The sequence below is a fragment of the Lampetra planeri genome, chromosome 23 (assembly GCF_965212315.1).
Source record: "Lampetra planeri chromosome 23, kcLamPlan1.2.h2, whole genome shotgun sequence".
NCBI classification, from domain to species: domain Eukaryota; kingdom Metazoa; phylum Chordata; class Hyperoartia; order Petromyzontiformes; family Petromyzontidae; genus Lampetra; species Lampetra planeri.
The window spans coordinates 7,575,107-7,586,024 of record NC_136129.1 but is presented as its reverse complement, the minus strand read 5'-3'; the positions used below and the strand labels follow the sequence as shown (position 1 = coordinate 7,586,024).

The following is a 10,918-nucleotide window of genomic DNA, read 5'->3' as shown; positions in this document are numbered from 1 at the left end:
CTGCCGTCTGGAGCTGCCCCATTTTATTTCTCGGTGCAATCCACTGTTAAGGTATACAGTGCATGTAGTAAAGTGTTACCAGTGAAAGTGGCATTCGTTTATTAACAAGCGATGTGTTCATAACATATACATTAGTTTTGGCCTATATACAACTGACCTTTGTGTATACTTGTACTATTGTTACCACAGAACAAATATATGTTTAATTGTGGAAATTCCACATTCCAATGGCAAGCGCAAGCTGCTGGCTTAACAACCTCTTGTCTGCTGCTTACAAAGTGGGCCACTTGGTTTATCAATCACGGTCGGATGAAGGGCTGAGGGTGACCCTCTGATCATGATTCTAACTGACAATTTGGTTGCGACGACTCCACTTTGTAATCACAATGAACGCGATGATGAACATTTCATCCGAGTGCAAGCTGCGTGTTGGTCAAATTTTAACTCGACGAGTCCTTGACTGGGCAAGCCTTGACCTGTAGTGTCTCTGGGTATGGGCGCGGCGTGTCGTAGATTTCTTCCTCAAAAACGTCGTCGTCGTCGGAATCTTCGATTGTCAGTTTCTCGAGGGTGGGGCTGGCAGGACTAGCGCAGCCCTGGCTCCCGGGCGTTGAATATTTTCGCAATTTAGGCGGCAGCGGAGGAGTTTTGAGCGATGGCTTTCTGGCTGTGGGGGGCGATCACAAATAACAAAAAACTCAAATCACAAACAAGGTCGAGGTGTGAAGGATCAACTTGTCAGGCCCTGCAAGAGCTTGCTGACGCTACTGCTGGGTGGCAGAAGGGGCCCTCCACTCGACGGGAGATCTCTAAGAGTCTCCTTGGAGGGTGTTTTGGCCTACTCCACACTGGCCAGACACCTTAGAACAAGTGGGAGTTACCCACTCTTTACCCCACCACACGAGACACTGCCGATCAACCAACCGGTGTACCCATTTATATATCGCCGGGTGTACAGTGGCCCGGGGGGGGGGGGGCGTGAGAAACTTTCTCGATTGTTTCAGGTGCCAGGAGATGTAATCCAACCGGCGACCTATGCATTGCAACTGCAGTGCGCTAACCATGACACCGCCTCCTGGGTAGCACGGTTGGCTACGTATGGTGCGCAAGAAATTCGACACACCACTGCGCCGTCCTCCATGATTTTCAGAAACCAATTGAAAGGTATTCTTGGTTCTTTAGGTAAAGTCACGTGGAAGGGAAATAATAAAATAATAAAAATATCAAACAATTCTCACGACGTTTCGACTGCAACACAAGCAATCACTTTTTTTCAAAATTTCTTGCTGTGGATTTCACACTTGATGATTGCTTGTGTTAGTCGAAACGTGAGAATTTTTATTGTTTTATATTTATATTATTTTATTTTATTATTTCCCTTCTACGTGACTTTACCGAAAGAACCAAGAATATGAATCCCTGCAGTCACGAAAGCTTTAAATCAAAATTCTATTGAAAGGTGTCGTGTTATTCCATTGGGCGTTTAATGCTTCAGTCATCTTGGGCCCATTTAACTGTAAATAAACTGAACTTATTTGACCAAGTGTGAGGCTGACTGAGCTACTACAGAGCTCGTTTTCAGAAGCAAGCTGGCCACAAATGATAGCCCAACGAGAAATGGCTTGCCACGTTGAAATTTCTATCAGCCAAATATTCTAAACACGTGGAGGGAAAAACCGGAGAGGACCCGGAGTACACGGCAGGCATCAGGGTCGGGTTCGAACCCACGACCCCCCTGTATACCAGGCGAGGTAATTAACATCTCGGCGCCCTCAATGACATTCGGGTTCAACTTGAACGTCTGCAGACAAGGGAGAGTGTGGCGGGTGGGAGTGCTTCTTACTGGTGGGAGGTCTCTGTGGGATCGGCGGCGGCTCTCGCGTCGGCTGCATTCTCAGCGGCGTCGGCGCCGTCTCCTGCTTCCCCACGTGGTCGCAACAACGCAGCGTGACCGCGGCGATTAGTAACGCCCGAGTATCGAACCGCCGCGTTACACTTCTACGGTGAAAGGGGACCTCGAAGAAAGTGCTGCGACTGGGAAATGGCAGCAGGGATTCATCTTCTCGGTACTTTCGGTAAAGTCACGTATTATTTCCCTTCTACGAGACTTTACCGAAAGAACCAAGAAGATGGCAAATGGCAGTTCCCTTCTACGAGAATATTCGCTCAAAGGCTATTGCACCGTTTGACCTTCATTTCGTAAACGGACGTTGACTCACGGAGTTCCAGTCGCGAGCCTCCGTGCGGGTCGTCCAGTTGCGATTGGGTGTCGCGCCGTTCTCCGTCGACGTGAACGCGCCAGTCGTCAGTCTGTCCACGGGTGGCGCATCTGTGTACCTGGAATTCACCGCCCGGCAACGCCACCGCCGTTCACAATCTGGGGCGCTGCTGCGGTGCGACGGTGCGACGATTAGCGCAAAGGACTTGGCAAGCGAAAGGTCGCTGGCTCTGTATCCCGACACTGCAAGGCCGGATTAAGGTTCTTGAAGGCCCTTCTCTTACACGGGCCTTCAGTGATAACGTTCTGCAGTTGAGAACTGCCGATTTTAAAATAAACTATCTGCGAACAACCAGAGGACAACAATGCTCGTCTGCACCTGCGCCATTCTCTTTTTTTAAGAATGAGATTGTACGAAAAGCACCATTTGAAGATGTTACTTGCTAATTTTTGTCATGGAAAACATCTCAAAGTTCATCTCCGGTGTTAATTTATCTTATTGAAAAGAAAACCGATTGACATTGACATGCCCCTTTACATATATACACTGTGCCTATTCTTGCTATATAAATATATGAACGTAATCAACCAGGTAGGGTGTTTATATTTAAAAGTTTACTAGGTTTGTTTTCTTTTTCATTCGTACCTGATGATGATTGCTTGTGTTGCAATCGAAACGTCGTATGCGATTTAAAAAAAAAATCTATGCGACTTTACCAAAAGAACCAAAGAGTAATTCCTGCAGTCACGAACGCTCCAAATCAAGTTTAAATATATTTATTCAAGAAGATATCTTGGTTATATTTTTTATCATAAAAAAAACACGGTAATTTATTTTTATCTCGTAGGCCCCTTTAGTTTTTGCAGGCCCTTAGCACAGTGCCTATTGGATAATGTTTTATATTTTTATTATGTTATTATTACCCTTCTACATGACTTTACCGAAAGAACCAAGAATATGAATCACTGCAGTCACGAAAGCTTTAAATAAAAAAAAATGCAACACGAGTTCAAATCGGAAAGTTTATGGAATCCCAAATCCGGTACACATCCTGATTGCTTCAATGGGACCTTTTTTGCATTTCATCGTTTTGGATGATGGTTAAAAGGTATCCCGTAGATATAATCGCTCGACCTGAGCTATACGTGTGCTGATACCTGCATTGTCTGTTGGACTGTGTTCGCCTGTTGGCGTTCTCTGGTCTATCACTGGTGACACAAGTGTATAAAGAAGGCTGTGTAGGCCAATCGGTTTCAAAGGCAATGCATGTGTCGGCACGTTTTGCTCGTATAGACGATGCCTTCCAAAAGGTATCTTATTTGTTGTTTGAACATCTTAACGCCTCCTCTTGGTTCTTTCGGTAAAGTCGCGTAGAGGGGAAATAATACAATAATAAAAATAAAACATAATAAAATGCTTCTCACGACGTTTCGGCCACAACGCAAGCAACCGTCCTCAGGTGAAGAACAGGTCTGTCGGAAAGACAGACCTGTTTTATTAGTTCCCTTCTACGTGACTTTACCGAAAGAACCAAGAAGATGAATCCCTGCAGTCACGAAAGCTTTAAATCGAAATCTTAACGCCTGCTTTCGTGCCGGAGAGGGCAAAACCTCTTCTGTTTTCATTGTCCTCTAAAGTGTGTAGGTTACCAGACGGAGTTCCATTGGGAGGAGGAGCGGCGGGCACTCGGTGATTTGGACAGCAGCGTCTCGATCCACCACTCGCACTCCTCGTTGGAGCCTGCAGCCTGGTTGTGTGCACGCGCACGCAGCCACATCACGTTGACAGCTGGCACGGTGGCTAAGGCGAATGACATTTTGGGGCACGAAGCAACAGATCCATTACGATCATTATGCTCACTCGGCTGCCACCTTCGGTTGGCGCGGTTGGCTCCGTGCGGCGCGAAAGAAGTTCAACGTACATACTCGAAGTTACAAGTTTGTGTGGCCTGTGTGCGTTTCCGTTCGCTTGAAATATTGCACCGAGGCCTACTTTATTGAGGGTGATATAGGCACGTAAAATAACGATCGATTCATTGATCGAAGGTCAGATCTGCTGCTTTTATGAATTTTCCTGCGAAACTGAAAACGCCGTGAGCTTTAAAGGCAAATGCGCGCAGCATGTGCTGATTGCCCAAAGGAGTTGAACAATGCATTGCATTGCCTTGTCTGGTGCTCCCTGAAAGTGGAATCCGTTTCGCCAGCAGTGACGTTGGCAAGGAATTGCAGGGCTGCGTCTTTACGTTGGCCACACGATAAGCCGATGTGAAGTGCAGTGTTGCGGTATTCACCAAGATGACCGTTTTCTCCTCAAAGAGCACAAACGAAAAGTTTTTGCCCGTTGAAGTCGCCTCTCCGATGGTTTTTATCTGAAAGAAAAATATCGCATCGCGTAACACGTTGATGCCGGACTATGTTGTCGGTCGTTTAAAGCAGCGGGACGTGTATTGCCTGAGGGTAATTGTCTTTTTTTTCCATGCAAGAAAACCAGAGGAGATTTGGCCGATGGATGTTATTGCATTACTACAGGGAGAGCATGTGTATGATCACATATTCAACGTCATGCCGTGAAGGAGATACTAACAATGCCCCTGATTCAAGAAAACGTCACTTAACTATTAACTGACTCAACTATTTTTACTTGACCAGGTAAGGCCCGCTGAGCTGCATAGCTCTTTGTCAGAAGCGCCCTGGCCACGATGATATCCCAACGAAGTGGCTTTTCGCGTGGAAGTGCATAACATTAGCCACATACTCTAAACGCACATCGATTCTAAATGTGGTGGGAAAAACCCGGAGGACCCAGAGACAAATCCACGCGACCACGGAGAGAGAGAAATACACGCAAACTACAAATATACAGCAGCAGGCATCGGGGTCGGTTATCGAACCCACGACCTCCTGCATACCCGGCGAGGTAGTTAACATCTCCTAGCCACCGTGGCGCGAGACTTGAGTCTGGAGACTTTCAGGAGGGTCCTGCCCTGGGATGTTTGGCCAATTCCATAAGCGAGAGTTTTGCATTATGGTCCGGCACGGGGGTGGGTTCTGGAACCCACTTGCTGTGCTGTCACCTCCTGGCGGCCTCGCAGATCGGTGGGTTTTGAGGGTGTCACGTCTGCGCCACCACCTCATCCGTGTTTGACCCACAGTACACGTGACCCACAGTATGCGTGACAGTACACGTGACCCACAGTACGCGTGACAGAACACGTGACCCACATTGTGCGTGACAGTACACGTGACCCACAGTGTGCGTGACAGTACACGTGACCCACAGTACGCGTGACAGAACACGTGACCCACATTGTGCGTGACAGTACACGTGACCCACAGTGCGCGTGACAGTACACGTGACCCACAACACGTGACCCACAGTATGCGTGACAGTACACGTGATACAGTACGCGTGAACCACAGTACGCCTGACAATACACGTAACCCACAGGACGCGTGACCCACAGTTCGTTACAGGACACGTGACAGCACACCTGACAGTACACGTCACACAGTACACGTGACCCACAGCACGCGTGACCCAGTACTCACCTTGTTCACGTTTATGACGCCGCGAGGCTGAAACAAATCGCAAGGGAGACACGGGGAGGAGAATGACAACATAATAATTGGTTTTACCCTCTCTGGCAAATAAAACAGGCGGTGCTGAGACGTGAAAACACCAAACACGCAAGGAATCGTGTCTGCATTAACCACACCTACTTGTGGATAACATGCAAACACAACTAAAAACAACATGCTCCCACAGTATTAGCATCCCAGCCAGATAAAGTTGCTTATTTTACTCCTCGTGGGCAGGCGATGTGAGTCGCGACACCGGACCTCGCCAGGTACCAGAGGTGTGGACTCGAGTCATGTGACTTGGACTCGAGTCAGACTCGAGTCATGAATTTGATGACTTGCGACTCGACTTGGACTTGCATAACAATGACTTTGTCCCACCTCTGCCAGGTACCCTCACCCACAACAAACCAAAGACAAAGATCCCCCGTAAAGGCTAAACAGACTGCTGGGGCAAGTGCTGTTATCGAGCACCGATGAAGAAGGCCGGCAACGACACACGAATGGCCAAAGGAGCAGGCCCGCAAATTGCTCGCTCTCGCCGCTGCTGGCGGAAGGGGCTTCACAGGAGAAAGAGGGCATTTGGCCTACTCTTCCACGCTAACCGGACGTCTCGGAAGAGGTGTGATTAAACGGGGTTCTCAATGGGGGGAGGGGGGGGAGCAGTGAGTTGATTGTATCTGCCCGGTCAACAATGACTAAACGCAACCAGTGCCGGATTATCCTCGTAGCATAAGTAGTAGCTACTACATATGTGTAGCTACTACATATGTGTAGCTACTACGTATGTGTAGCTACTACGTATGCTACGGGCCCCGCACTTTCAAGGGCCCCGCGTTAAATGCTTTCAAGCTATCAATTCCGGTTCGGTGATTCTGCACTTGCTCTATTACTATAGTACTATACCGCCTTCAACTTTTACGAACGGCTGGGTGTTTTAAGTTTAGCGATTTTATCTGGCTGTGTAGCAAATGAAAAAAAATGCAATTACTTTACTATGCAAGTTTAAATGTTGTGTTTTCATATTTGTGTGCGTTTGTTTTAATATAGGGCCCCTTTGTAACATATGCTACAGGCCCCGCGCTCGCTTATTCCGGCACTAACAACAACAACAAATATCGCATTTAATCTGGTTATACACTTAATGTAGTAAGTGTTATTTTCTAATTGCTCATGCCTCAAAAGTACATAAAATGGCTCTTATTCCCCACAAACATTGCTTTTGTGACCAGGACAGTGATATTTTGAAATGTAGCTATTTTCAATGAGACAACGTGGTGTGCATTTGTGTAATTCCTTCACATAAAGTCTTGGTCACAAAAGCAACGTTTGTGGGGAATAATAATAATAATAGCCATTTTCTATACTTTATAGGAATAAGTAATTAGAAAAGAACACTTACTACCCATGAACCAAAAATTCGTGTCACAGCATAATAATAATTATTATTAACAATGCTTGCAAGGCAACTCACGGTGGTGCAGTCGCGGCTTTTGAAGTAACAGAGTTTGCCGCCCTTCAGCTGGAACCAATACCTCCTCCAGAGGAAGCTCTGTGGGCACACGGGGGGGGCAGGGGGGTGGGGGGGGCAGGGGGGTGGGGGGGGGCAGGGGGGTGGGGGGGGCAGGGGGGCGGGTGGGTGGGTGGGGGGAGCCGGAGGGTTGAGGGGGGGGTGCATGGAGAGTTTCAGTTTTCATTTATTAGGTAAAGCTCTGTGAGCCATTCGGCTCTTGAATCGCGCGCAACCGCAACAAACAAAAAACAAAAACATGAACAACGCGGGTGGGTGGGTGGGGGGAGCCGGAGGGTTGAGGGGGGTGCATGGAGAGTTTCAGTTTTCATTTATTAGGTAAAGCCCTGTGAGCCATTCGGCTCTTGAATCGGGTGCAACCGCAACAAACAGAAAACAAAAACATGAACAAGAAAACATCTTAAAGTGACTCTGTGACTATGTGCAAACAGAAAATCCAAGAAAAGATAGCAAAATATTGCAGAAAAAAGGCACCGTACACCATCAAAATGTCCCCCCCCCACCCAAATACTTTGCTATAAAATAGATTTCTGTTAATATGATTGTGGTTATGGTTGTGCTTTATTAATCCCTAATCTCTGCCATTCCATACAATGAAACAAGAAAAGGTAAAAAGAAAAAAACACAACAATGTAATACAATACACTATTAGACATTATTGTAAATATATAAATGAAAAAATCCATCCTATGTACAGGGAAATTGGGTTATCAGGTCCATACGGCGTACAGCCGTTTCAATGCGGGCAAAATAAATTTTTTGTTGTCTATTTGTTTGTTTTCTCCCTTGTGATGGGACTTTGTAGGATGAACGTTGAGGTTTATAAGGGGGCACGGGGTGGCCAATACGGTCTGAATTGGTCTGTAATAAGGTCGGAGGCACTGCTAAGGGGTTGACAGGTATGGATGTTCTTATGGTTCTTTCGGTAAAGTCACGTAGGTAGAAAAACAATAGATCACGACGTTTCGATCGCAACACAAGCAATCGTCATCAGGTGGGACAACCACAGCAAGAAAATAAACTGCTGAAGTAGGCGAAAGATCTGCCGTGGCACGAGGTTATATCGGCATGTTAGTGTCTATTTAATAGCTCGTTTGTGCGACTGGATGCTAGGATATAGAGCCACCTTTGCTACAGACCGAAGCCAGAGGACACCGCGGTCACGTTCAACACACAAACCAGCACCAGACCTCGGCACAAATCAATTCGCGAAATGCACACCGGTCACGCGATAGATACAATGACAATTGTCGGACTGTCCAGGTGAATGAGTGAGTGTGTGAATGGATGAGTGAGTGAGTGGGTTGAGCGAGTGAGTGAGTGGGTTGAGTAAGTGAGTGTGTGAATGGGTTGAGTGAGTGAGTGTGTGAATGGGTGAGTGAGTGTGTGAATGGGTGAGTGAGTGCATAGATGAGTGAGTGAGTGTATGAATGGGTGAGTCAGTGAGTGTGTGAATGGGTGAGTGAGTGTGTGAATAGATGAGTGAGTGGGTTGAGCGAGTGAGTGTGTGAATGGGTGAGTGAGTGAATGGGTGAGTGTGTGAATGGGTGAGTGAGTGAGTGGGTGAGTGAGTGAGTGTGTGAATGGGTGAATGAGTAAGTGGGTGAATGGATTGAGCGAGTGTGTGGGTTGAGCGAGTGAGTGTGCGAATGGATGAGTGAGTGTGTGAATGGATGAGTGAGTGAGTGTATTAATGGGTTGAGGGAGTGAGTTTGTGAATGGATGAGTGAGTGGGTTGAGCGAGAGAGTGTGTGAATGGGTGAGTGAGTGTGTGAATGATTGAATGAGTAAGTGGGTGAATGGATTGAGCGAGTGTGTGGGTTGAGCGAGTGAGTGTGTGAATGGGTGAGTGAGTGAATGCGTGAATGGGTGAGTGAGTGAGTGTGTGAGTGAGTGTGTGAATGGTTGAGTGAGTGTGTGAATGGGTGGGTGAGTGAGTGTGTGAGTGAATGGGTGAGTGAGTGTGTGAATGGTTGAGTGAGTGTATGAATGGGTGAGTGAGTGAGTGAGTGTGAATGGGTGAGCGAGTGTGTGAATGGGTGAGTGAGTGAGTGTGTGAATGGGTGAGTGAGTGAGTAAGTGTGTGAATGGCTGAGTGTGTGAATGGGTGAGTGAGTGGATGGGTGCGTGAGTGAGTGTGTGAATGGGTGAGCGAGTGAGTGAGTGGATGGGGTGGTTGGGCGAGGGTTTACCCACCTGTTGCGCAGACTAAAGCCGGTCGGCACCAAGAAGTCTATGAGAACTCTGCAGTCTACTGCCATGAAGTCCAACACAATACCGACCGGCAGCAGATATCAGTACAAACCAATTCGTGCCACGCGAACTCCGATAACAATTCTCCGACCGCTCGGGTTTGTATAAATGTGTTTGTGCGTTCGGCAGAGGCAGACGACTGCTAAACCCGGACGGTCCATTGCCACCTGTCCGGGTCTGGGGTCTACCACCTGCCCGGGTTTAATACGGATTTAGCCCGGTCAGGTGGCAACCCCCCCCCCCAGGACTTCACGTCGTGTTGTTGAGCTGTGTGCTTCTCGCGGACAAAGTCGAACTTACAAATTTGTCGCGTCGCTTTTCCAACCAGCCTTCCATCGTCTCGTCTCCTGAATCCATCACCACCCCCCTCCCACCCCCCGTAGCCGGGATTGCGAGCAGACCCCCGCTTGGATTCCGAGCAGACACCTGTTGCGTAGATGTTACGCACCAGGTGAGGGCAGGTAGAACGTCGACACACCTGTGCGCGTGTGTGTGTGCGCGTACCTGTGTGCGTGTGTGCGCGTGTGTGTGTGCGCGTACCTGTGTGTGAGTGTGCGTGCGTGTGTCTGAGTGTGTGTGCGTACCTGTGTCTGAGTGTGCGTACCTGTCTCTGAGTGTGTGTGTGCTTGGGTAAGGGTGGTCTTCATACGGAAGTGAATGAGCCCTTCCTTATATTGTTGTGTGCTGCTCGGCAGGCAGGTGTGTGCATATATTAAACGCGTGTGTGTGGCGGTAGTTACGTAGAGAGAGTTGCGTGTGTCAGGCGTGTGTGTGTGTGCGTGTGTGTTAGGCAGGCAGGTGTGTGGTAGCTTTAGTTAAAGTGTGTGTGTTAGTGTTAAATGTGTGAGTATGTTAGTGTTAAATGTGTGTGTTAGTGTTAAATGTGTGTGTGTGTGTTAGTGTTAAATGTGTGAGTGTGTGTGTTAGGTAGGCAGGTAGTAGAAGCACAGCTGGTTACTTACGGTGCAAAAGAGGTTCAACATACATACGCAAGAGGGAGTGTGATAGGAAGGCAAGTAATATTGTGTGAGTGTAGGTGTGTTAGAGATACAGGTGAGTGTGTGTGAATGTAGGCGTGTTAGAGAGGCAGGTGAGTGTGTGTGAGTGTAGGTGTGTTAGAGAGGCAGGTGAGTGTGTGTGAATGTAGGCGTGTTAGAGAGGCAGGTGAGTGTGTGTGAGTGTAGGTGTGTTAGAGAGGCAGGTGAGTGTGTGTGAATGTAGGTGTGTTAGAGAGGCAGGTGAGGGTGTGTGAATGTAGGTGTGTTAGAGAGGCAGGTGAGTGTGTGTGAGTGTAGGTGTGTTAGAGAGGCAGGTGAGTGTGTGTGAGTGTAGGTGTG

The 10,918-nt window shown here is 47.9% G+C and overlaps 1 protein-coding gene across 3 annotated transcripts; it reads right to left on the bottom strand.

Moving 5' to 3' along the window:
- Positions 1 to 6: 6 nt before the first annotated feature.
- On the bottom strand, positions 7 to 10,246 carry LOC144726386 (uncharacterized). 3 transcript variants are annotated; one of them, XM_078605056.1, is made up of 9 exons: positions 10,122 to 10,246; positions 9,882 to 10,085; positions 7,272 to 7,349; positions 5,768 to 5,794; positions 4,510 to 4,587; positions 3,869 to 3,966; positions 2,220 to 2,337; positions 1,844 to 1,916; positions 7 to 667 (listed from the first exon to the last, which is right to left on the bottom strand). In XM_078605056.1, the coding sequence occupies exons 2-9, from the start codon at positions 9,936 to 9,938 to the stop codon at positions 441 to 443; spliced, it is 756 nt and encodes a 251-aa protein (XP_078461182.1). In that variant the 5' UTR covers positions 9,939 to 10,085; positions 10,122 to 10,246; the 3' UTR covers positions 7 to 440. The 3 variants fall into 3 exon arrangements, with proteins under 3 accessions (XP_078461182.1, XP_078461181.1, XP_078461180.1); XM_078605055.1 differs by lacking the exon at positions 10,122 to 10,246 and having other exon boundaries at positions 9,882 to 10,025; XM_078605054.1 differs by lacking the exons at positions 7,272 to 7,349; positions 9,882 to 10,085; positions 10,122 to 10,246 and having other exon boundaries at positions 5,768 to 6,030.
- Positions 10,247 to 10,918: the final 672 nt, after the last annotated feature.